Source organism: Eucyclogobius newberryi, unplaced genomic scaffold (genome assembly GCF_026437365.1).
Source record: "Eucyclogobius newberryi isolate DKJ021-1_F unplaced genomic scaffold, fEucNew1.0.hap1 SCAF_5, whole genome shotgun sequence".
Taxonomy (NCBI): domain Eukaryota; kingdom Metazoa; phylum Chordata; class Actinopteri; order Gobiiformes; family Gobiidae; genus Eucyclogobius; species Eucyclogobius newberryi.
Genome location: NW_027316167.1, coordinates 12819298 through 12846998, shown reverse-complemented (window position 1 = coordinate 12846998; position 27701 = coordinate 12819298). Strand labels below are relative to the sequence as shown.

Sequence of the window (27701 nt, the reverse complement as noted above, 5' to 3'; positions counted from 1 at the left end):
TCATCGTTCACTGCCTGATCTTATAGTATTTATTCATTTTAGACTGACTTAGTGAAAACCCCACAGAGAATTGGACAGGAAGTACTGACGCTAACACTGAGCTAGTCAGAGCCCATTTCAGAAGAAACAAGAGACAGGATTGTGTAGTTAAATTATTTTAATTAAATTAGTGATGCAAACTAAATTAACAGATACTGTACATACAGTAGTTAAATGTGGTGAAATATATATATTATTTATTAGTGAATACATTAATTATTTTGTTTTGGTTCTTCCATTAAAACACTAGTAATTATGGATGCAACGGACAATAAATGTAAATACATATATTTCACTCACCACAATCACAGCCATGCAAAAGCTCACATTACATATAAAATACTTCCATTCATTAAAATACAGCCGCTATTATTGTAAAACAGTACGAGCACTTCACTGGCCACTTAATTTAATAATATAAGTCAATAAATAAAAGCTTTGTCATACACATTTATACAGCTCTGTCATGAACAACCTACTTTAATTCTGTTAAATTTAGCTACTTTCCGTCTCAATTTAATTTGTTTTTACTGTTAATAATCATGTTTTGTAATTAATGCAAAGAATAGAACGAACGACACTGCTACTGAAACTATCAAAGTTAAAAGTGCATTTTGTTGTGGTTTTGGACCAGTTCAGTCAACTGGAGCGTGTGTTCACTGCATGATGCAGCTGGTGTTGGGTAGGAAGTCGTGGACATAGGTGACAACGGCTTTGGACAGGTAAGTCATCGTCCCGTAGTTGCCACTGGGGGCGCTGTCGTAGAAGAAGTTACAGATGCCTGTCGCAGGGTCCTTTTCCAAGAAGTAGTCTCCAGCACTTACGGACTTCTGCAGTGTTTCGGAGCAACATACACATTTAAATATAATCTTAAATAAAGAAACAACTTATTCTTATGTAATAGATAATCTTATATCATTGTCAAAGTTACTATTCTCATCTGTGCACTATATTTCTTTATCCCACCTCTTATAAATAGCCTCGATATTGCTTGGGTTTCAGATGAGATCACATTTATTTGAGTTATATTTTGTACCTTATTTGTACCTAATCTTGTGCTGTCTATGCTACTTTAGATATTTTTTCTTTAGCTTCCTTCTGTTATTGAGAACCTTTTCTCATTTAAAATCTATAATATTTGGTTTTAAATTGTTAATTACTCTGGCATTGGTCCTTTATTTTTCCATCATTTTTAAATCCATGGAAATTATATGTGAGCTACTGTGTTCACGTCATTTCCCTTGTGGATTAATCAATTTTAATAAAAAATCTTCTAAGTCTAAATAAATATATCAAACTAACTGAATAAAATCTTCAAACTCTGGAAGTCAATATTTTACAAAAAAATTAAAATGTATCCCTTGTTTATTTTAATTTCCCCTGGTTTATCCCTTCCATGTTTTTTTTACCTGGTCACTGAAGAAGAAATCGTTGGCCAAATGCAGGATTCGGTCGATGTGAATGATACTCCCGATTGTGTCCACGTCGACCTCGGCGACCATTCCCAGGACCATGAGCGTCTCCACCAGCAGCTGCCTGTACTCGGGCTGAGGAACGTGATTCAGCACCGACTCCACCTGCACCGCAAACTTTATCTCTCCAGCCGTCATCTACAAACAATAATGATACAACAGTAAACAACCCTGAGTTAGACCGCTGCAGATCCAATCAACAGCAGGGGCGGGTCTAGACGGAGAGGCCCCTGGAATCTGGCTGAACCTGATGGTTGTCCTTGTAGTACATAAGTATTGTAAAAGCATCTTATAGGGTCAAAATTAGATCTCAGTGTACTGTCTGCATTTAGTCTGCAAGATTCTTATTGTTCCACATCTCACCCTGTACTCTATCCTGTCCAATAAAGCTGACAGACCAAAAAATCCTTTAAAAAAAGGATGCAGACTTTAAACCATTGAGGGAATTTGAGGGGAAAATGCCATGTCATTTCCACACTAAATTCTGTAATTACAGATAATGATAAAAATCAGGTCCTGAAACAAAGTGATGTTCTATTCAAATGTTGTATAAAGCCTTACAAACGGGTTCAAGACTGACCCAGAGAACATTTTTTTTTTCATGTCTTGGTTAAAAAGATGTTTCAATTATAACATTGCATTTTAATTTAATCATCATAAATTGACGTTTTAAATAATTATGAACAAAATATTTAAGCTTTTTTTGGAAGAAAATAAGAAAAAAAGAAAAAACATGTTTGCTCTGGTTCTGAGTCCAAACTGCACCTCTCTGGTGGTGGACGAGGGCAGCACATATCCATCGATCGACAGCCCGTGGCACTTCTGGAGGATATTCCAGATCTTTTGGTAGAATCCGTTTGGGACTCTGTTTATGGCCCCGTCCAGCCTGCGCCTCCTGAGCCACTGCCCCTGTCGGTCCTCCCACCCCAGAGGCCCCTCCCCGGGACAAGAGCTGACCGGGGACAGGACCCCGCTGGGAGTGGAGGGGCTGCTGCAGCGCTGAGGCAAAAACACACAGACGGGGCTGTTAATGAGGCTCAGGGAGGAACTGTCAATGACACTCAACCTCATGTACATTCAGGGCCAGAGTGAGGGCAAGTTCAAACCACTCGCAGTTATGGGAGGTGCAGATGTAACTATATTAAATCATATTAAATAGTTGGACATGTGTCAAGTGAATATTGATGTTAGACTATTGCTAGGCGAGGAAAACAAGTAAAGAATAGTAAGTACATAGAAAATACGTCTCCTTCAGAAGTTGGTAGACGTAAAACTTAAAGAAGCCATGTAACTTTTCTGGAGGACGAGACTCAGCCTGCTCTGGAGATATTATTGCTTTTGCCTGGAATGTTCCAAAGTATGGCATTAAACATATCTAGACAAGCAGGTGACGCCGCTCACAGAAAGAAGGTACAAGGTTATTTTTGAGCAATAAAATCCACTGTAATTGGAAAAAATGTCAGCTAGATAGGTTTAATGTCATACTGTGGAACATTCTAGACAAAGCAGAAAAATAACCTTATCTCCATGGAAACCCGCCCTCACAGAAAAGCAACACGGTGCACGTTTAACTTTGTCTAAATTACAGTTTCATTACAATTAACGTTACAATGATTGCAAAAGTTAATTAACTTTACAGTAGAGATTTGCCAATAACCAATAATATAGTTTATTGCAACAATCGTTTGTGTGCAGTTTGAATAATTTTGATAATATAACCATTTTATTGCCAATTATTCATAAGATAAAAAATTATAATATCAATAGCGTTATTAAATCAGCAATTTTAATGCTTATCGTGATGATTATTGTCATTTGCACTTATTTTGGCCATGATAATTCTGATACAAAATGTCAATATGTGCCCAATGTAACAAGTAGAATATTTGGAAGCTCATGCATTTTATATATAAGAATTTAATTACTAATTATTACAATTAGTGATTTAAAGACAATATATACAACATGCCACTTTGTGACACTAGTTCAGAATTACTCCGTGTCTGTTGGTGTGAGTTGAATGAGCATGCAAGTTACTACACAACATGATGTGACATAAGGTGTGTTTTAGGAAAGAACACTGCACAGTAAAGGCACCTGGAGGTAAATGTAGATAAGGTTGAGCACATTTCCCACAGATCTCATGCAGTTGTTATTGGATCGCAGTGTCATGCATAACTTCAGATACAAACACACACCAAAAGGAAAAGGCTCACTTGTCATCAAATTAACCCTGGATACATTACGCAGCTATTGATACGGTTGCTTTAATATGTTAACATTTAAAACCGTTGCAGTGTGAAATGTGACACTGACAACGGCCACTCAACATGTTGCAGAAGTATCGATGTCACAACAAACTAAATGTCACAACAAACGAAATATGTCGCAACTCGCAATAACACCAAGGTTCTTCAGCTGATGGAAGTGAGTGAAAGCTGAGAAAGGTGTTTTTTATTCATAACTGTCCTTACTGAGTCTAAATTAGCCTTGATTTAGTCTTGGTTTTGAGTCTGTTATGTTATTATTTTGCCAAAGTTTGACTAATGCATTAAGGCGTGAACCTATTTTAGTATAACTTAAATTATTGTGTCATAATCATGTAGTTATCACAGTAATGAACAGCTATAGATCGCAATAATTTCCTGTATCGTGCAGCCCTAAAACTGACCAGAGAAGAATGAGAACGCAAGCAAGTGCTGCAATTTCAGTGTAGTATCTAGACGGAGCCAAATAGAGGTCAGACTGGCTTGTTCTTTTCAAACAGCTTATCTTGGCACGTCATTTTAATCAATTTAAATTTCATTTTATTATGATTTATATTTTGACATATTATACCTTAACTTCACAAGCATTAAAGATTTAAATTACAAACACTGTAAGCCCTGAACATGTGTCATTCAGTTTTCATAATCATGTTTAATACTGTGAGTGTTATTTATAAGAGTATAAGAGATTTTTTATAGTTTTTCTTTTGGTTGAAGTTATCCGTTTAGAAGAAAATATTATTATTATACTTCTGTGCCAATCTGTGTTGCAACACTGGAATTTCCCCATTGTGGGACAAATAAAGGTTATCTTATCTTATCTTAAATTAGATGTACGCATGAAGTCCAACCCGCCAAAGTCATTATACTAAGGAATAGGCTCGATCCGCAATACTAATTCAGGCACTAGACAGTAATAATCTACACAAAATAACAGCACTTTTCTTTATGTTTCTGTGTGATCTTATAGAAATTCTGATAAAGCTAAACTTTTTTTTTAAAACTGTTCAGAAAAGGTCAAATTTTGGCTCTGTTTTTGTGTTATTGAAAATTGTTCAAATTATAATCTAGTTTTAGAATCGATTAGTATCTGATTTTTTTCCCAATACTTTCAACATGTAGCTAAAACTGAAATGTTCCAGGTTTTGGCTCATTTGCTGGTGTGATTGTCAAGTCCGACGGAACCGAAACCTTTTCCGTGTTTAGTGTGTTTTTGTCCAGAGGTGGATTAAACGAGAGGAAAGAGTGGAGGAAGTTCAGACGCAGATGAGTTTGATGGTTTTACCGTTGAGCGTGGAGAAGTGACAGTGCTACTCAACGAATGACCTCCGCTGATGATCTAAACACATATATATAACAACATATATATGCACAGATGGAGGTGAGAACATACTTTACTCAGAACGCTTGATGGAAAAAACGGAAAGGAAATCTGAAAATGTTTAGAGGTCAAAGTACAGCGTTTATAACAATGCTGATATCGTTCAAATAATGATTAATTTGTACAATAAATGCATGTACAGCCCATGAAGTTTTAGATGCATCACAAGCACTGTTGCCATGAGGTCATCTGTAAACCTGTAATTGTAAATATTCAAGTCCCAGATATTGGTTAATTTAGTCGTGGAATAATACATGCAAGTAGAGGTGGGCAATATATAGAAATGTAGATAGTATTGTGAATGCTGTTTTGAAAATATCATCTGAATATTGCATTTGGGATGCGCAAACATTTTTGAGATATTAATTTAAATGTATTTAATGGATTTATTTAATGTTATTTTTGCTTTATTTTTCTTTCTTTGCATAGGTTAGTTTGTTTTATGTATTTTGTTGTTGTTTTATGTTAAAAAAAAAAAATATATATATTAATTTTGTCATATTACCCAGCTCTACTTGTAAGCAGGATAACTAATTTGTGATTTATTTATTTATTGCGTTGACTAATGCTTTGTAAATAAAAATGGGCTCGAAAATGACCTCATGGCATTTATCAAGAGGAACGTAAATGTATAAAAATATTATCATTATTTCAAAATGACAAAATAAAAGCCGTTTCCGGTAATAGAAGACAAAACCTGGAATAAAATGACACGTCACAATGCACACTCTTGTCTCGGCCGGTGGATTTTGACTGTAAAAATGAGCACATGCCAAACGTTATCAAACCTAACGCACACTTATCGGACGAGAGCCATCGAGCTGTAACCAGAAGCAGGTAAAATGTTAAGAGCTTTTTACTCAAAGTCGCGTGTTTTTGTTGAGTCTTTCGCGCCGCCGCACCTGTTTGATTTCGCTCTTGAGTTTGTGAATGCCGGTGCGCTCGTTTTTGGTGATTCCGGTGTGGCCGAGCTCGTGGATGGAGATGGCGGGGCTCGTGGCGGTGGACTGGATCGGACGCACTGGAAAAACATATCAGAAAATTAATATATGAAAGAACACAATACTTTGGGCGTCCCTTTGCAATTACACATCTCTTCTAGTCTCACTAACGCTGGAGACGTCTTCATCTTTTCCAATTGTGAGAGATTTAGAACAATGTTGAAGAGGGTCCACACTACACCACTCTGACCGACACTTTTACCCTACGATATACAATCAACATCAACTGAATCAGACGTTGTGATGCCATTTATATTCAAGAGCTTGTATTGCTGGTTCTGATTCTGGGATCTTGTCCTGTTCAAGATGTTGAACAATATGTTTAGACGTGGTTCAGGACTCGGTCTAGTTCAAGTCTAGTTATTGATTGACACTGGTTTGGTCTTTGTTTAGTCCTGCTTTAGTTTGAACATAAAAACATCAAATTCAACCAAAAGCTGGCAACAAGAGCAAAATTCCATTTACGTTTAAAGATATTAAATGGGAAAATTCAGGGATAATTTGGAGTCAAAAACACATTTTTTGTAAGAAATAGAAATTATCGGTATGTATGAAATAGCCTCTTTCAGAAAATGTCACGAGCTGGACTGGACAACAAGGGGAGATGGGCCACAACTTTGAGACCCCCAGCTTTAAAGGACCGAGGTGCACAGAAAGATGACTCTCTGTAGCTGCAAGTACTAATAACCACGATTTGAAATATTGTATTGGCAATGGCTAAATCCTGGTTTGTAGAAACGTGAATGAAACAGAAACCCACCGCTGCGCTCCACTCCAAACTCTTTTCCACTGAGGATGTGATGGAGCAAACTCTTCATCCCAAAAGGACTGAGGCTCATCAAACTCTCAGACGCCTCCTCACCTGAAAATATTCACACACTTCATTACACTTCACCAGTGTGCGAATATCTCTAGAAACGCTCTTAAAAGTTCACTAAATTGGTGTCTTATTGTGCTGTGTAACTGAAATGTATTGAAATTGCATGTTCTCAATGGTCAATTTGAATTAAGCCTTCAAATTTAAAAAAAATGCTAACTGTCTGTCCATCATAATCTCCAAATAAATAACAAATAAAACAAATAATGTGAAATACCATTGTAACTTTAAACCAGGTTCTGAGTGAGGTTTTGATTTGCCAAAACACCTTGATTTTTACTATTTCATGATATTCTGAAGGTAATCAATCATGTTCTGCTTCATGTTTGCCTCTTTTTCAAACATAGACTGTATTAATTTGCAAACTTTGACAGGGTGGTTACAAAGAGTTCTCACCGGAGCAGTGGAGGCTTCGTGCCAGCTCTGTGGCCATCACCTGCATGATGAGCCCGATCCGGAGCCGCAGCATGTCTCCAAACAGAGCGGGCTGAGAGCGCACGTACATGGCCAGGTACACCATGATCTCCTGCAACCAAAATGTTCACTGTTACTGCTTACAATGCAGGCTAAAAGCAGTAAAATATATGTGTGATATTTCCAATACAACTTAAACGCTATTGAATGAGAAAACCAGCAAGGACAAAAAATCTTATCCAATGAGAGACGTCGCTGGATGAGAACAATGATAATGATTGCCTGTGACTAAGCCAATTGTTTCAACATCAGTTTGTGAAGCTACAAATAATACATTTTAATTTCCAAAATGCAAACAACTCTCCAGTTCAATGGTGAATGTACCTGAGTGAGCACGGCGATGCTAATGTCCTGTCCACTGGCTTCATAAATGAGATTGTTGAGTTCTTCTGGAGGAAGGGGCCTGGAAACGGATGAAGAGGAAACCTTGATTGAATAAATTAACTTGAAATAATGTTTATTCGGTGTAATTCAACGTAACATACACAGTGATGACTCTCTCTCTTGGCTCAGGTGGAAGTCCGACTGTCAGCTGTTTGTGGTGAGAGATGAGGTCTGTGCAGGCCTGTGTGAGAGGCACAAATGTACACATACACACTATCTAAATGATTTGGTAATGAAGCAAATACAAAGTGGAAAAAAGTGTCAAGTATAAAGCAAAAAAAACAGCTGCAAAACAATTGAGTTCAAAGTATTTAAAAAAACATTTAAAACAGGTAGTACTGTGGCCAGAGCTTTGCCCAGCCAGAAGGTCAGGTCATTAACATTATCGTCATAGTAACGTCACATGACACTACTGAGGGAGGCCACAGAGCGCAGCCAAAACACTCAAGCACCTAATAAACAGGACACTCAAAACACCTAATAAACCTAATGAGACCATTTAAAATATCAACTGGGCAAATTAAACAGTAACATTGCCAAAGATATGATTGGAAAATGGCTATAGGAACAATAAAAACTACAATTGCAGTTTTTGTCCTGAATATGTGGTTGTAAAGAATGTATTTTATCATTATCAAGCAGGGTGGCTTGAGGGCACAAAAGGGCGGGATCACTGGACTAGACTAAGTAATTCTTTAAACATGACATAAAGCTTTCTTCATTTGAAGTGCACATTTTCTTGAAGATTTTTTAACAATTTAATTTATTTGATTTGAAAAAAAAAAAAGACAACTTAAAAGCCATATATTTGCTATCATTTAATTACCGTATATTAGATTATTTCATAATACATCTTTACAGGACCAAACAACAGGCTCAGTGGGGTTCAAGTGCAACTGGCTCATAGGGCAACAAATGCAATCTGTTTGGGTTCATGTGACTCTTCCTGTGTCCGTACTGTAGAAGGAATATTTGGCCCAATTGACTCATTTTAGATCTCACATGTGAGCTTTGTTTTAGTCACAGTGGGTGTGATGTCAGCGCTGCTCCTGCTTCGCTCAGGTAAAGCTTCCTGCATAATCTAAAAGAGCACGTTTGGTCTAAACAGACCGTGTGATTAATCCACAACAATTCATTATTAACGGGTCACTTTTCTATAATAACGCATTAACTTTGACAGCTCTTTTGTTTAAATACTGATATGTTTACAAAAGAACCTCTCAAAAATGAAACACATAATAAGTATATACATATACCTCAGCCAGAACCTCCACTCTCTTCCGGAGCATCCCAGAGATGTAGCGGATGAGGCCCCACTCTTTAGAGGCTCCGGCCTGAACATAGAGCTCCTCCAGCAGCGCACGCACACTCACACTGCCCTGTCCTGGACCGGAGAGCTCCACAGGCCAGTCTGGACCTCTACGCAACAGTACGGTAACAATTATACACAGCAACAATGCACAAAAAACTCTTTTTCAATCGATGGAGTTCATACTTCATGATGTAGAGTATGTAGAGGATGTCGGCCTGGTCTTGTAGAGTGGGACATTCCTTCAGCTGATTCACTAAAGTTGAAAAGTCGGTGTTCCCCTGAGCGTCTCGAGGCAGGTGCAGGTCGGCAACACCGTGGGGCTGAAGCAGACCAGTGTTGGACATAGGATAATCCAAACTATATGATTTGACAGGGCTAAACCAATGTTGTGTTGTGGGCAAAGGGGAGGATGTTGGACTTATCCTCCCTCCTGCGCCACAACGCCCTGGTAAACTGTAAGAGCTCCTTCAGCAAATGCACAACATAGTACAAAATAAATTTATAGTTACTGCCACGCTGCGACACATTCACCATGGAACTGCCGGAATCTGTGTTTTACTCTGTTTGCAAAGCTTTTGTGCCATATTCAGTTCATTATCTCACTTGCAAAATTGTGAGGGCACCACACTATTACCAGTATAAGTTATGTTACAGTTCATTACAGTGCAAGTTTCTTCTCAAGTAATTCTGATTCTGATGTTAAGATACTTGGGAATAATGGTGGGAAACATCACAATAAAAAATAAATGTAATACTGATCTCCCCGTGTGATAATCTGGAGATAAGATTAAATCATAATTAATCAGTGCTTTTCAAAATGCGATGAAGCTCTGTCACAGATCACAAACACGCGTATGTATTACACGTGCTTGTTCACTCCCAACCGCTCCCCGCCAAACATGAACTCTCAGATGAGGCAGAGATATTCGATTTACCTGTCACGTCATTTACAAGGCAACAAAGTAAACATGGAACACGGGAAACACGTGGCGCCGGTCGAACGATGGGTGCTCGTACCGTCTGCTGCTTGGTGGGGTTCCCGCGCTGTGGATGAGGCATCTCCAGTAAGTTCAGGATTTTCCGGTGTTTTCTGGTGGTCATGGCGGGAGTGACAGGGAGATACATGGAGGTCTCTGAAACCCACAGACAAAACCAAGTAAGCTGGACTTGTGTTTTTACATGTCCGTCGTTTCCCTGGTGGTATCATTCATATTTTTTTCAGGGTGTTCATGCTTAGTTCTACTTTAGTTGCAAATGCCTGGTTTAGACTCCATGTGCCCATTTCTTGTCCTGGTTTAGTGCTTTTTTTTAACCCTTTACCACTTGTTAACATTTGGATTGGACAAAATCAGTGACATTGGAGGGTTTCCCAAATATCGGCATCGGTCCAATGTTGAACATGTCGCTGATATTTGGCACTGATATTTCTTCTGCACTGTGCTTCAGATTTGTCTTTTTGAACAAACTAATGAGTAAAAATGGTAATAGATAATGGCTTTATGTTTACACAGTCATGCAACAGAGGATTTTATATTCAAGATAAATACATTTTGTAATCATTTTTAAGGAGAAAAGTTAATATAAGAGATTTACTATAACATAAATGAGTGTGCTTTGCAATGGATTTCACAACAGCAAGACAAAGATTGGACCATGCCTAGTCCACCCCCTACGGCATAGGTGTCAAACTCTGGCCCGCCAGACGTTTTAATATGGCCATTTCAAATTTATATTTAAAAAATCGATTCATAGAACCATAGTTACATCCGTAACCGTTTTTATCGCTAAAACTACGCGTCCCACAATGCCGCCGGTGGCCGCCCCTCCCCCACGGGGCTCTGCTGCACTGCTGTGTGAGCTGCCGAGGGAGAAGTGCACTTTTGAGCAGAAGTTTAGTGGTGCGTCAGTTTAGGTGTACAGATAACTACATAGACGTGGAAATGTTAGTTAGTACATTTAAACGTTTTTTTAGATCTTGAGAAGTTTATTTTGTTATAAAGTCAAATGTTTATCTCTGTGTAGAACTGTAGATCAACTCTGAAGTTGTAATGCACATAAACTGAAGCACAGTATTGGTGAAATTACACTTGTTTTTCTAAATGCATTTCAGTTTATGAGAACAAATGTTAATTTTTTTTTTAATCGATCCAGTAATTGCTTCAAAACAGCGTAGGGTAGGCTATATAAAGCTATTTATTTCTTATACTTTTAGTTTTATGTTTTACGTTATGTTCAAATGAGTTTGACACCCCTGCCCTACAGTATTCACAAATTCTACATAGTGGATGGGAATTGGTGTTTAAATCACTGCTTTTTAGAAATATTATGCCTTTGTCACATTTGAACTGTGATTTCCAGTGGGTCAGGAAATGGAGGTTGAAGATAAATGACTCACGCGGAATGTTGAGGCCCTGGACCTTTGCCATCAGAGACAGAATGTCCCGAGTGGTGTGTTCGGCGCTGAAGACGTGGTGCTGCCCCCTCTGGATGGGAGGGAGGTGGCTCTTTGGGGTAGTGATGTGGACGAGCTGGGTCAAGTACTGGTCGAAGATGTCCTTCGAGTTTTCTAAAGAAATATTGTTAAGAAATGTCATGTTATTTATCATAAGCTACAAGTTTGTTCTGTTTTTATTTCCTTTTGTTGCTTCCATTGATCCAAAACCTATTTACCAGTTGGGGCGCACAATACATCGCAATCTAATCAGAATTGCAATTTGAGAGGGCACAATCATCAAAGAGCAAGAGTCTTTTTAAAGCTAAATCTTATTGTAGTTGTAGTTTAGTCCTCTACAAACATGCATCTTGGATTTGATTACCAATTCATTTTAATCTTCTTTCAAATGTTAATGTTCCTGGAGTCATCCTTATTTGTCAGCGTTGCAGTCGCAGTCGCCAGGAACACAGGAATAATAAATTTCAACCAAACAATATAAGTTATGTAACAAACACTGTTGCCAAATGTTTTAATGTATTAAATCATTGGCTCCACACAGACAAAGTGTACCTGAGGTCCCATAGGTGTCATAAATGTCTCCCAACTCATCTACATCATCAGCATCTTCCTCAAACTCATCTTGGTCTTCGTCGAGGAAAGTAAGGCGAGTGCAAAACGATGTGGTCTGAAAACTGGACAGGTCGGCCATCTGCACTCTGCCAAACAGCAACAGTAAGTGTCAGCATTATTATTATTATTAACACTCTACAATGCAACTGTCTTTAAACCAACTGCATTGTAATAGATCGCGCTGCTTTAGTCAGATTTTACACTCTACATTTGGAAAGTCAAACAGTTTTTGATGAGGTAATGAGCGAAAAAAAAAACTCAGCTACAAGTGACATGATTTCTCTGTTTAGTGATGCAAAAAGTACTTCAAGTCAGTGCAAACCTTGATCCATCGAAGTAGCCGTCTTGTAGTTTGCGAAGGGTCGAGATAATGCACGGATCTATGGCATCTCCATCATCAACTACGCCAATAAAACAATGAAAAGTTCCATTATTACGTTTCAGAAGGATACATCAAATTTAATCAATCCCTAGGGAACTTGTGTGTTAAACCTTTGCTCACTCACACTCACAGAAAAAGCAAAACATAAATATAGATAAATATTCAGCCAAAATGGGAGAATCTGGTTATTGTGAAAAATAGGGAGGGTCAGATTGGTTAGAAAGACTAGTAATCAGGCACAAAAATGATATGTTACAACCTGAATGTATTAAACATAATCAAAAATAGCTCTATATTATCAAAAACACGTTGAATGTTGTACCTAACATGCTCCGTGTGATGGGAAAGGTGAGAGTGGGCCGCCCGGTCATCCTCCAACACGACGACAAATAGGACATTTCTGTTCGTAACATTTCTACGATCATTTGGTTATCCAGCGCCAGGTAGAAATGGTGCTGATCCAAAAACTAATTATGAAAGGAGAATGAAGAATGTACAGCTTTAGAAACATGCAACACGTAAACACATACAAACTGCTTTTGTTTACCTGTGGAGTGAATATATAGGATTGGTCTCTGATTTCGTAAAACTTGGATGTTCCCAAAACTCCAATGTGCCTGTACGGCCTCCCGCTTAAATTCAGCTTTTTACAGTGTCCTGAAATAAACAGAATCAGAGTCAACATGTCAAACATGTTTTATTTCAGGTTTAGGGGTTTATTTTTACTTTAACTGTGCTTTGGAGGGTTAATCTTTCAGTTTAGGACTGGGGACAGAACACTAGTGTATTTTAAGTTTTTACCGAGTCGGACGTAGATGTGGCTGAGGATCCGTGCAGGAAGAACTCGAATCGGCCGAACCTCCGACATCTTCTGAACTTTGAACCCGGCGTCACAGAGAAGTTCCTGGATTTCATCCGACTCGGCCAAAACACAAACTGTAAAGAGGGAAAAGGTTTTAATCTAAATATACACTAAAACCATATGTTACTGTAAAGTAGATTAAATTTAAATAAACTAAATAAATACCATATCTTAAAAATAATGCAAATTAAAATCTAATGTCAAATCAAGACTTTTGGGCATTTATTCAAATTTAGACGGCTCACCCCAGATGCATTATCACGATATTTGTTTCACAAACTTTTGAGAATCATCTGGTCGGACTCACGCGAGTCCAGCCGCTGTGGGCCTGACCAATCACAGCACGCATTGTAGTTTGGGTGGAAGTCAAAGGGACAAACCTAAACAAACCGCCAAGAGATGCGCTCTGGCTGATTTTAACAGATTTATACTATTTAGTTTTTTTTAAAACATGCATAGAAGCACTTTTTGTACTTGAGGACGAGGAAGAAGTGTGTGCTTTTCTCTGACTGGATTTAACAACAGTTGATTTGTTTCTGTTGTGACGCTTCAACCAATCAGATTCAAATATTCGTCATGACGTTTCTCCACTGCTTTCAGCGAGATTCTGCCCAGATTAATATCATATAAAACCTGTTTCAGAGTGAAACACACATATTGATCTGACAGAGGTTAGTAACAATTACCTTGTACGACAACATCTGGTTTAACGTTTGTAGAGAATCTCCTGTTGAGGGGATCAATCTCTCCTGGAGCCAAGAAACCCTAGATCAAAACAAAAACAATGAAGAATACTGCATTGCTTTATTTTCTGGTTTAATGAACACCATTTTTGAAGTAAATATGCCTCTTATTGCCTCTATTACACTGACAGTAATGACTCATATCAACACGGCCTCATCCATTTTCAAGCCTTAACTTTCACATCAAAACTACACAACACTTATCACAAGATTACAGTTCAATTGTTGTTTCTACGGGAAGCAACAAGAGTTTACCGGTACTTTTTGTACTTTACCTTTTTATTTTAAAATGGTTCACAAAGGTGCTTATGTCTCACAGGGCAGTCAGCGCAGATATCAGGGCTTTTGAACAGCTTTCACATGACTTTACACAAACTGTTAACAGGCAAAGACCTTCATTAAACCAAGCACTAAAAAAATCAAAATCACCTAAACTTAATTAATACTTAGTGCGGCATCATTACACAGGGAGCGCTTCAGACACGCCATGTTTCTGTTGTTTATCAAAGTCCATTAAGTTTGACCTGTAGCTAATCACCAATGCTAATCATATTAGCATTTTCTGCACAATAGCTTTGCCTTTTAAAAGTGTTCAAAGACACAGAGGACAAAACAGAACAGGAATTACACTGCATTTTATAGTCAGACCATAGAAGTAGTTGAAAGCACAACGTAAAGACTTGAGTAGTGAAAACATGTCTATGTGTTTGTTTGACTGTATGTGTGTGTGTTAGAGCACCTCGGCCAGCAGACAGCCCAGGATGTAGAGAGACTGGCCCCACATGTGAGGCAACTGCCCCAGAGACACTCGGTCCACACTGTGAGGGTTTCTATACTCCTCCTCCACCTGGAAACACAGCATGAATAAAGACAACAACATAAGGGATTTTCACAATACAAACATATCAAGAATTTGAGATGGATTTAATAAATAGATGGTAAGGTTAATTAGTATAAGAGCTTTGTTGTACATTAAAAATGCAATTTGTCTTATATTCATACTATTGTATTGAAAACTGAACATAACTACAAAAAAATGACAAAATGGATTTTATAATAATACCATTTTATTATAAATTTTATGAATCAAGTATTTTGTGGAAAAAGCTGAAAAGTGTTTGTTAAAAGAACGATTTAGAGATGGCTTTATTATCTAGAAGGGCAAATGAGTTGGCACAAGAGCTTAGTTTTCCTTTAAAGGTGCACTATGTCATTTTTCTGGTGTCCACAGTCTGGATGCCATGACTTTGCCAAGAATGCCTCACAGTTGGCATCAAACTTATCAATCGCACTGACACTACCAGGCCAAGATAAAGGTCAGATCTGTGGAGTGGGACCCCTGTTGGATTCATTTAAAGTCATACCGTAGAACATTTAATTTAAAACATTCAATAGCACAACAGGTGCTGTACTCCTTCCAGAAGATCTGCTTCTTGAAATAATATTGTTTGAAGCTAAATTAAAACCAAACCTTTTTAAAACTTCTTATAAATACATTTTGTCCAGGTTCAAGTCCATGTGTGGTTTATATATTCCATTTTACAGTCAGGATCGTTTATTCCTTTGCATTGATCTGATATGTCACATACTCTGTAAAATTAGAGATGGGAGACACGTCGAGGACACGACTTGGATGACCTGGATGCCCTGCCATGCCCAGACCAGACCAAGGCAGAGGGCACTAGACTTTGGGAAACAGCCACTTTTTGCACTGTTGTGGAGCCGTAGCACTCACTATTCTCAGATTTAAACTAGCAGACAAAGGAAATTCTCTCCGCGGACTAATATCATAACAGAACTACGCACAATGGAAAAAATTAACCTCAGGACTCAACTTACAAATAGACATATTTAAGGACAAAATTAATTAATATAATATAATAATATGCTCTAATTTGTCTTTTTATTATTATTATTATTATTTTCTGATGCCACTCCCTTATACTTTTACTCCTTTACTTGTCTCATGTTCTCGTTCCTTGTGGGGGGTTTTTGCATTCCTTAATGGGGGTTTTTTCCCCCCGTTTCGGTTGTTGCTGAATAGATTATTACCTTGTCGTGTGGCACTGAATACAGCTCAGGCAGGAGTTTGATGCCGTTCTTCTGTCTGATCAAAATGCCCTCTAGAGCTTCTCGATATTCTTCCACCTACAGCACGATAAAAGTCATTAACAAACAACAGATACAAAATATATATAGATTTGAAAAAAGCCATGCTCACGCCCACCTGTCCATGCTCGCCACTAAAAATCCCGTCCAGGATCAGGTAAGTCCAGAAAAGAGGCCACTCACATTCGATGTTCTCAAACAGTTTGAGCTCGGCCGGGTCATAGTGCAGCCGCGTCGGGTCCTGGACAACACAGGAAGTCTTAATATTCATGTTTTATTATGAATGTTGTACTGGATTAAGGTAGATGTAGCCCATGTTTTTTGATACGTACATATTTAACAGCATAACGTGGCAATTACACTCTTGGTTAGAGCGGTAAATACCCCAAGATGACTCAAGAAAGATGTCAAATGAAAGGGTTTTTTTATTTTATTTTGTTGTAAATATACTCTATGAAAATGTCCTCAAGTGACATTTCTTTAGCTTCATTACATCATATTCACCGGCCAAATTCAAATCCAGCCCTAGTTAAGGATATTTTTTATGCTGAATCCTGGACACAACTCTCTGACTTTACACAAGAATAGGACTGACAAAAGTGTCCCTTATGCCTGGTGTATTTTAGATATTTTGTCAATATTTAAGTTGATTATTGCCTCTTTGGGACAGCGATATCCGTCTCTGATAAATCGACAGCAGCCATAACGTCCCTAGAAGACAAAAAGAGACGTATTAAGCAATAAATTAGGCTTAATGAAAACATACAGTGATGGTATTGTTTCATGGTCACCTGTAATTTATTTATGATTTCTGACTTTGTGATAGACACGAGCTCTGCGTTTTCCACAGCAAAAGCAGGAAAAGAAATGACGGACAGAAGTCCAGCGTCAATCTCCTTTGAAGGTGAAGCTCTCGGCAGCATCGAGCACAGGATGGACTGGGATAAAAATGAATCAAATTAGGTCAAAAATAGACACATTAGATGATGATGAGACACTGCACTGCATAAATTCCTCTTTAGTGTTTGGTTTTGTCCTGATATTGTGCTAATTTATCATTTTGAAGATCTTGTTTAATCAGTCAGACAACATTTGGTTCTTGGTTTAATTCCATATATAGACCGGCCTTTACTTAATCGTGGTTTAGTCCTGGTTTAGTCCTGGTTTAGTCCTGGTTTAGTCCTGGTTTAGTCCTGGTTTAGCCCTGGTTTAGCCCTGGTTTAGTCCTGGTTTAGTCCTGGTTTAGTCCTATAGTTGTCTTGATTACTTCTTGTTTTGTCTGTGGCTTTTCCATCTTTAGTCTAGACTTAATCGTTCCATTGTGCTTAGTTTAGTCCTGGTTTAGTCTTTGTTTCCAGGTTTAGTCCCAAAGTTGCCTTGCATTTTGAGTGGTTTGTTTAGTCCTGTTTAAGTTCCGGTTGAGTCTCAGTTTAGTCCGAGTTACCTGGCAGTGTTCGACGTCGTCAGGTAAGACGTGGATCACTGACTTGGGTCCGCCGTGTGCGCCAAAGAGATCCAGCTCATCGATGGCCTCAAGAGCGGCCTCAAGATTAAACACACAGGTCAAAGTTTAGAAATAGAAGCAAATCAAAGCAGAACAAGCAACATTAGTTGAATTGAAGTGACGGTTGGTAATGCAAAAGAAATGTTAAATGGTGAATGTCATGTTAATGTCGTGTCAGTGAGAGCTGTTTTCTTCAGTTTATCAGTGTTTCCCACAGGTTTATACTAAGACTACGGTGGAAGTAGGGATGCAATGATTTTTCAAGTAATCCTGACTAGCCAACTATTAAAAAAACAATTGTAGTCAAATTTTGAGAATCATAATCATTATTTGGACAATAACACACATTCTATATGAAAGACAGTGGCATTATTAAATAAAACAGGTAAAAATAAGTCTCAACATATTAACAAAACTTGGATCAAATCTGACGGGGTTTACCTTGGCCATACCCACAGAACTGGCATTCAGCTCAGCAATGCCTTGGTTAGTTTTGTCTCCACGTTCCCACATACCATAATCCTAAAAGAAAGGAAAATACTGTTAAAGTTGTACTGCGGTCTACAGTCTTCAAAGGTACTGACGCAATTATTTGTGTATGTACTTACTGCTACTTTATATGCGGCTTCAATGTAGAAGACCAGGTTTTGAATAAAATCAACTTCATCCAAGTTTGAAATGATCCGAAGACCTGCAAAAACAACAAATATGAAGTGAGTAAAATGTGTGGGGATTGTGGACAATGATAAGTATTAAATAACATACATTTTTGAACTTTTAACTACGTTCTAAAATTGTTCCTTCATCAGAAACATACCTGGAGTAGCATTTAGATTAATTCACGCTAGTTTGAGGAATCCTGGTTAGAAAATCCTCTTTCCTCTGAGAGGGAGACGCTACCATCTAATCACAATCAGCACAACTTCGTGCTGAGACCAGGAAGTGAGAGGCACTTGGGAAATGCGTTGAAATGTTTATCTTACCCTGGGTGTAATTCCCTCTACAGCCAGTAAATGGCGCCAAACCTCAGGTAGATCCGGGGAATGGCAGCGATACAATGTAATTTTTTATTTTTCTATATTAGATGCCAAACTGAAGGTACTCAAGAGCATGTTTAAATGCTAATAACATTACATTTAATGCATAATAGTTGTGCTTTAAGTCTAAGTAAACCAAACAATGTTTGTTTCAAGCCAAACACATTATATAACTCTCATTGTATTTAATGGTGAATTCAAATGTTTTTTATCAATATTTTCAACACTAAGACCCCATTTTGTCTTAAAGGTATTGATGAATAAATACATATCCACTTTACACTGTAAGTAAATTATTTATATAGCACCTTTCACAGACAGAGGTCACAAAGTGCTTCACAAAACACAGAATAAAACAATAAAAACACAAAAAACTTACAGTGAACAATACATATACAACAATCCATCCATCCATCCATTTTCTACCGCATACAGTAAAATCAGTCCGTAAAACAAGTGCATTTAAAAGGCTTGACTAAATAAAAAGGTTTTAAGCTGACCCTTAAAAGCAGTAACTGAGTCCAGTGACCGTAGGGAGAACGGAAGATCGTTCCAGAGTCTGGGGGCAACAGTCTGGAAGGATCTGTCTCCTCTGGTCCGAAAACGGGTGCGAGGAACCAACAACAGTTTCTGATCCAAGGACCTTAGTGAGCGAGAGGGAGTGTACGGTTTTATCAGATCGCTGATGTACAGAGGGACCTGACCATTTAAAGCTCTAAAAGTCAGAACTAGAATTTTAAACTGTATCCGGTAGGAGACCGGCAGCCAGTGAAGGGCTTTAAGAATGGGTGAAATGTGGGCCCTTCTATTTGTGCGGGTTAAGATCCTCGCTGCAGAGTTCTGGACCAGCTGCAGACGAGAAAGCTCCTTCTTGTTAAGACAGGAAAACAAACTGTTACAATAGTCCAAACGTGAAGACACAAATGCATGAATTATAAGTTCCAGGTCATTTTGAGACACCATTTTCCTGAGCTTAGAGATTTTCCTCAACTGAAAGAAACAGTTCCTCGTCAACAGCTTGGAGTGGTGCTCTAAAGACATGTCTTTGTCAAAGACAACACCCAAGTTTCTAAGACTTGGTTTAGCAGTCTGACCTAAAACACCCAAGTACTGGTTTATCCCTGGAATGGCATCATCAGGGGCAATAATCAGAGTTTCTGTTTTGTCAGCATTTAGCTGCAACGAGTTTTTACTCAGCCATTGTTTTATTTGCACTAAACAACTGACCAAGGAGTTCAGCTTCTGGACCTCAGAAGGTTTAAAAGAGCAATATAGCTGAATATCGTCAGCGAACAGGTGATAGGACACATCACTAAACTCTTTAATGATCATTCCCAGGGGAATTATATAAAACAGAAATAGGACGGGACCCAAGACGGAGCCCTGAGGAACTCCACACAACAGATCAGCTGAGTCGGACATTATTTGGTTTGCAGCAACACTAAAGCTCCGACCGGATAAATATGAGGAAAACCAATGAAGAACTGACCCCGACAGTCCAATCAGGTCCCTCAGTCTGTTCAACAGGATATGATGGTCGACAGTGTCAAAGGCTGCAGACAGATCCAACAGAACTAAAACAGTGCATTTCCCAGAATCAGCAGACATCATAATGTCACTGGACACTTTGAGCAATGCGGTTTCCGTAGAATGATGTTTGCGGAAACCAGATTGAAAAGAGTCGTGAATGTTTGACTGATCAAGGAAATCTGACAATTGTTCAGAGACCACCTTCTCTAGGATCTTGGACATGAACGGGAGCTTTGATATGGGTCTGAAACTTTTGGGGTCTGTCGGGTCCAAGTTAGTTTTTTTCAGTAAAGGCTCAACTATGGCATGTTTAAATGGACCAGGAAACACACCAGTAGAAAGAGAGAGATTTACCATTTTGGTAACCCAGGGGCCAATAACATCAAACACTTTGAGGAAGAGCCTGCAGGGAAGGGCATCTGATGTACAAGAGGAGGGTTTCATCTTGGTCACCAGAGCTGAGATGTCTTCTAGAGTGACAGGCTTAAAAGAAGAGCAGTTTTGGGAAACAGGCTCCACAGAAACAGGTTTAACAGACAATGGGAGTGGGATTTGGTCTTTGATCATCTTGATCTTATTGATAAAGAACCTGGGGAATTCATTGCTGTCGGCTTTGCAGGAAACAGGAGTCACTGCAGCTGAAGGACAAACAATCGAATTTATAGTGTCAAACAACACTTTGGGGTTTTTCTTGTTGGATGTTATTAGCTGACGGAAGTAATCAGCTCTGGAACTTTCCATCATTTCATTGTAAGATGACACAAGCTCTCTCAGGTGTAACCTATGGACCTCAAGACTAGAGGTTTTCCACAGACGCTCAGTTTTCCGACATAGTCTCTTTAGGTTTAGGATATCTTCATTTATCCAAGGACAAGCTTTTTTCTGTGTTGACAGAGTGGATTTTACAGGTGCCACCTGATCTAAAATGGATAAGCATTGGCTGTTAAAGGAATTAATTAAACTGTCCACATCAAGACAATTCATAAACAAATGAGGATCAAACATAGCAGAAAATTGGACGGCTGTATTTGCAGTGATAATGCGCCTCTGAGACCTGATGTTTGAGGGCACCGGCTCAGGAGAAAAGTTCAATTCAAATAAAACACAGCTATGATCACTCATATGGACATCCTCCACACAGAGGTTAGCAACACTCAGGCCAAGTGAAAACACCAGGTTTAGAGTGTGTCCCTTTTGGTGAGTGGGACCTGAAACATGCTGCTCAAAGTTAAATGTTTCGGTCAAGGTTAAAAGATCCTTTGCAGGGCATGATGAGCCATCGACCCAAATGTTAAAATCCCCAAGAATTAAAACATTTTCCAGCTTTATAATAGAAGATAAATAGTCACTAAAGTCCTTTAAAAAGACAGCAGCAGGACCAGGGGGCCGGTAGACTAAAACACAGTAAAAAGGACTTGAAGAACCAACCTTAATCATCTGTGATTCAAAGGAAGTGAAAGTGTGTGAGTCGATGACTTTACACATGTAACGGTCCTGGGACACAACTGCCAGACCTCCTCCACGTCGACCAGGGCGAGGCATCGCAGAAACGGAGCAGCCAGGTGGGCAGAGTTCATTTAGATGAATAAACTCACCCTCTCTCTGCCATGTCTCCGTAAGACACAGGAAATCAAGGTTTTGTCTTGTAAAAAGTTCATTCAAGGAAAACGCTTTGTTGGCAATTGAACGGGCATTCAACAAGCCGAGCCGGACCGTGGATGACGTCACGTCCATCGGTTCAGCTGAGCGCAGCGGGACCTGTCGAAGGCACGCCTTACGGTCACGTGATTCCCATCTGTTTCGCCGGTAAGCCGACGAAGACAAGGAAGCGGACGGTGGACCCCAGCGCTCATAATTCCAGCGGCGCGCGGGCTCCAGGAAAACAGCCGCCACATCCCGCGCAGGCTCCAGGACCGGTGCGGCCCCAATGGCCCGTGCAGGCTCCGGGAAAGCAGCCGCGATGACACGGGCAGGCTCCGGGAAAGCAGCCGCGATGGCCCGTGCAGGCAGCGGGAAAGCAGCCGCGATGACACGGGCAGGCTCCGGGAAAGCAGCCGCGATGGCCCGTGCAGGCAGCGGGAAAGCAGCCGCGATGACACGGGCAGGCTCCGGGAAAGCAGCCCCGATGGCCCGTGCAGGCAGCGGGAAAGCAGCCGCGATGACACGGGCAGGCGGCGAAGACGGCGACGGCGAACAGCCGCAAACATCGAGGAGCGGGACCAGGCGCAAGCACCGAGCACGTCTCCCAAAGCCCAGGCTCGTGTGCTCCGAACAAAAGGCTCGTCTGCGCTTGACTTGCACACCAGACCTTGTGCCTCGTCTCCTCTGCTTCCTCCTTTTCCCCGGGCCTCGGGACAGCAGCAATACGTCAGGTGAGTTGGGTGGACAAACAAGCAGTGGCGGAAAGGCTTGTTTGTACCTGTCCCATGTGTCGAAAAGCGACTCCATCGTCGCTTTGATGCGGAAAAGAGCGCCACGGTCATAAACCCGCACAGCAGACACACAACAGACTAATGTCTGGGCTGATAAAACTGCATACGATGTAACGATCGTCACAAATAAGCGGCATAACAGGAGTCGAGCAGTGGCGTGGCCAAACACAGGCGCCATCTTGGATCAATCAACAACCAGTGATCCAACCACTGGTATATCAAACTTTTTTTCTAACTAACTAATTCTAACTACTGGTCTATGTCCAGTGCAAGATTTGTTGTTTTATTGTCTAAAAAACATTCCTCCCAAGTTACAACGACTCATGATTTTGATCACTGGGTAAACAAAATCAACTAGTTATCGAACAACTCAAAAGCCAAAAGCAAAAGTTTGAGTTTACTGTCATTGTACACAAAGCTGTCATCAGGAAACATAAAATTAATGCTATTTTAAAGGACACAAATTCTCTATTATTCGTCTTGAGTACCTTTTACTTTGGCATTTTATATTTTAAAACTTAAAATAATGTATGTATTGCAAACAACTCTCAGTCAGTCGTTCCCTCATCTGTGATTTGACGCAGAAATGCTCTCCAACGTGTCTGGTGATCATTTATGGACTAAAAAACAGTACAGAAAATCTCAGAGCTCTACCTTACGTCACAAATTGTCACGAGTGTTTTTATGAGGCTCAGAGCCAAAGGACCTCATAAACAAGATCAATCAGACAAGCGTGAATGAAACAAAATATATGGTTAAAAACTCTAAATGTCAATCTTACACAATATGTGTCCTGTAACAAACCTGAGGCGGTCATCTGGGCCAGAGTGAGCAGGTAGATGGAGGTGGCATCGACCTGGAGGTGTCCCCATTGGTCATCACCCACCACCGTGGCGCAGGTGGCAGTGTCATATTTTGCATGAAGACAGTCTTTTGTGCTCTGGGTGTGTTTGAACTTTTCAACTTTGGCCACCTGAGGGCGATGTGGAGCACAGTTTAGCTGCAAAGGCCGTTGCTAATGGGATTTCAGGAAAGGAATTTGATAGCTAAGTGCCAAATCCAAGAGCACTGCCATTTGGCACTTAGCTATCAAACGTTGCTTTACTTCTATCATAGCAGTGCAGCACTGCTATGATAGAACTGGACTTAGAAGAAAAGTAAAACAGCAAATACATTTTCAAACATGTTACCAACATCTCCAAACAAGAAACAAAATGTTCCTGTAAATACTGTAAAATAATATCCATTTACATATTACTGATGGTGCATTGTTTATATCTTAAATATCTTGTTTTGCTTTGTATAGGGTTGTTTAAAGTATCAAAAATCAGATACAAAAAAAAATCTAAACTAGAACTGAATATTGATTAAAAAGGATCACATAAAGAAGGCAAAATGTGACGTTTTCTAAACAGTTTTGGAATGATCTTGAGTTTTATCAAAACTAGTATAAGACATTTTTAATTACAATTTAGTATCAAAATCAGTATCAAGTATAAAGTATCAAGCTTATTCAGTATCGACATTGAGTTTGAAATGTTAGTATTGTGACAATACTACGTTTTACTCGAAGCAACACTGCAATCTTATCATGTGTTTGTCTTTGCCTAAAATATCAGGGCAAACTTTACAGTGTACATGAATTATATGTACAGGGGATAAACAGCTATCTCTGTTTGTTTTACAGGCCTTGAAATGAGATCAAATAACAATAGAAAAGTATTCAGTATTTGCAGTACATTTCTTGTTTATGAGTCTTACCTGTCGCATCATGCAGTGAAGAAGACTTTGCATCAGCTTCACCACACTCTGCCAAACAAATGCCAAGTAAAACAAATGCAAATTCTAAGATAACACTGTTGATATGGGTACCACGTTATAATAACTACACCTTAATTTGCCTTAACAAAGCATGAACAATGATTGAATAAATAATGAAGTGTTATAATTGTAGTTATGATGTAGTAAATCTTTAAATGTATACTGTTGACGTAGAGAGATATACACTGTATTTTTATAACATGTGAAATTATTTAACATGCTTTTATTGTCAATCTATTTTAAATAGAAATGCAGAATTAAAAGGGTGTTTTGTTCTCACCATTCAAGTTATACATTACATATGCAGAAGTACCAGAGGTTTTTTTAAATAACTAAACATAATTAAATGATAGCAATAACAAAAAACTCTGAATAGTAATGTAAATAAGAGAATGTGGCTGGAGAATGAAACCCCCACATCTGTTCTCGTACTATAGTCAAACATTGAATGCACATGTTTGCTCTGGCACACTCACTCTTCTGTGTACATTAACCTCACCTGCTCCAGCTCGAAAGCTTTGGCCTTGTCCTCGTCGCGGTCTGCATTTTTCCGATAGGCCATTCCCAGAGCCCACACGGACAGAACGCTGTAGACGTTGTCCCGCACCCAGGCATCCTTCAGCTGAGTGCTGGCAGGAAGAAGACCAGTCACAGGGTTCTGAAAATATAACAGAACCTTACATTTTATACATGTTAAAAGCTTTCAGATAATGTGCTTTATATGACATTAAATGCATCGATATCAGTCTCATAACTGTAATAATTGTAGTGCAGTTAGAGACTACAATATATCACAGTAATAAATGAGCAAAGCTTGGTCAGGACTATCTTAGCCTTGGGTTGATAGTATCATCCTATTTCTTATATTCAAGCCCTTAATTACAATGGATTTAGACAAAATGTATATTAATAATAAGCACCAGTTTAGCCAATTCCTAATCTTTCACACAAAAAAAACTGTTTACTTTATAATATTGCACAGACTAGTACAGTTTTTATTTGCACATTAATCAACATTAAATGATGTCAATGTGTCTGGGTGAGAAAATTCTCATCAGTAGTACAGAAGTGCAGAAGTGAAAACAGCTGCTACAAGTGAGTACAAGAAAGAAAGCACACAGAAAACGTTATAAGATATACATTGAAATTGCAGGAAAAAAATACAACTATATCTAATCAGTGTTCAAAACTCTGGGTTTTCACAGGACACTTTATTTATTATTTATGTATTTAAGATAGAAAAATGACTACTGCACAGAAATGGCTGGTCCATTACTATATTATTACTACACTGTCTGCTATGTAGCACGAGTGGAGATTGTAGCCAATATATTAATAACCACACAATGTCACGGGCCACATTGCTGATATTAGATTCCCAGTTTATACTTAGAGAAAACAGCAGCTGAAGTAAACTCAAACAACTTTTGATAAGAGTGGGCTGTTTTTTGACCTTTGCCCCAAACACATTCTCTGTCCGATCCCTATCCCAAGCAGTTTATACAGGTTGAATCTGTAAACAAAGACAGCGGTGTGTGTTTATATAGTAAACCTGACTGCTTTGTTATCTGGAGCTGATACTTAGAAAGCATTCAAGTGAACTGAAAGAGGGTCATCCAGATTGGACATTTAGGGTAATAAATAACTTTAAAATCAATTAAAATAATGTATAGAACATGTAGTCAATATGAATGGTGTTCCAACATCTTAAAACTGTATAATATTAGTGGAATTACTAGATACACTCTCTTTCCAATAACCTTATTATTGTATTACTTGACTGCCTATATTTTATGTATTAAAATGTTCATTATTATTATTACTACACAACCTCTGTGTTGGTTCTTGCACGTTCAAATTACTTTCAATGTTTTTTTCGACACCATATCGGCTTGCTTAACCTGTTTTTCCACTAAAAATTAAGAAATCACGCAATCAATTCAACATATGCTACAAAATACAGATTTGTGATGTGAATGATGTCTTTGCTTTAGAGTAAATATGAGCTAAACTCACTTGATGGCACAGGATCGTCTCATGCACCAGCCTGGCGTAACCATCCAGACGAACTCCCGAGTTACTGCGACTCCTCATTATGTCCGCTGCGAACAAAACCAACAAGTTATAGCACGTTTTGACAACAACGTGCGAAGACACTGTTATTGTGGATATGTCTGGTGTTCAAGGTTAATCTTTCAGTCGCTTACCGTGCCTCGGTTCATCATTTAAAGTCTGCAGTCCATTTTTAATCGCAGCAGGGCACCTTCACTGCTCTGCGGAGGCTGCTAGTGAAGTATGCTAGCCCGTATGCTAGCCTTAAGCGAAATTCAACATACATGTGACCGCAGCCACGTCCACAAACCTTATATTCTAAACGAAATAAGATGTCTGAAAGAGTGTAAGGCCTTTATCTGGGTAAGAAGTGCTGCGGGACGAGTTTCCATCAGGTGATTGCTAATTCTCACCTGTAGTTCTAAATTGATGCTGTAGAGGCCGCCAAAGTAAAGGCTTTTGCTTTATATGGAGCGTTCGCGATAATAATATTAATATTATTATGATGAATAAAAATCAATATAATACAATAATATTGTTGTGATTAATGATAATATGAATAACAATATCACACAACAACAATAACAATAATATAATTGTACTATAATGGATAATAATAAATCAATAGATTATTACATAATACTATTGGGTGGAGTAGGACTTATTAAAAGTTACTGCATAAATATGAATGCAACATGTATACAGGGAGGAAAATACATATAATCCTGCTGTTCATATTAAAATATATTATGTAATGGAGAGGAAATCAAATAAAAAATGATAAGAAAGTGTATGTTTTACTAATAAAAGCATAGAAATGTCCATGGAGCGTTTTCTGCAAACTTCAGAATTTACTTTTAAAATTTGGATGTTATGGAGTTATTACAAAAGTAAAATACTGCATACCTTTCTAATGTAGCATGTACAATAACTAATATATGGAGGGACCATCATGGGA

At 38.8% G+C, this 27701-nt stretch overlaps 1 protein-coding gene across 4 annotated transcripts; it reads right to left on the bottom strand.

Moving 5' to 3' along the window:
• Positions 1-268: 268 nt before the first annotated feature.
• phka2 (phosphorylase kinase, alpha 2 (liver)) lies at positions 269-27163 on the bottom strand. 4 transcript variants are annotated; one of them, XM_072464715.1, is made up of 33 exons: positions 26899-27163; positions 26708-26793; positions 25191-25349; positions 24632-24679; positions 23675-23843; positions 18480-18562; positions 18313-18393; positions 17812-17910; positions 17159-17305; positions 17025-17078; positions 16486-16608; positions 16311-16406; positions 14998-15105; positions 14202-14280; positions 13455-13589; positions 13201-13310; positions 12976-13120; positions 12594-12672; positions 12212-12357; positions 11603-11773; positions 10225-10340; positions 9391-9527; positions 9152-9314; positions 7997-8076; positions 7836-7914; positions 7434-7563; positions 6921-7022; positions 6062-6180; positions 5957-5980; positions 5064-5117; positions 2277-2510; positions 1449-1649; positions 269-869 (listed from the first exon to the last, which is right to left on the bottom strand). In XM_072464715.1, exons 2-33 carry the CDS (start codon positions 26783-26785, stop codon positions 696-698), a joined length of 3723 nt encoding a protein of 1240 aa, XP_072320816.1. In that variant the 5' UTR covers positions 26786-26793; positions 26899-27163; the 3' UTR covers positions 269-695. The 4 variants fall into 4 exon arrangements, with proteins under 4 accessions (XP_072320816.1, XP_072320818.1, XP_072320817.1 ...); XM_072464717.1 differs by lacking the exon at positions 5064-5117; XM_072464716.1 differs by lacking the exon at positions 5957-5980.
• Positions 27164-27701: the final 538 nt, after the last annotated feature.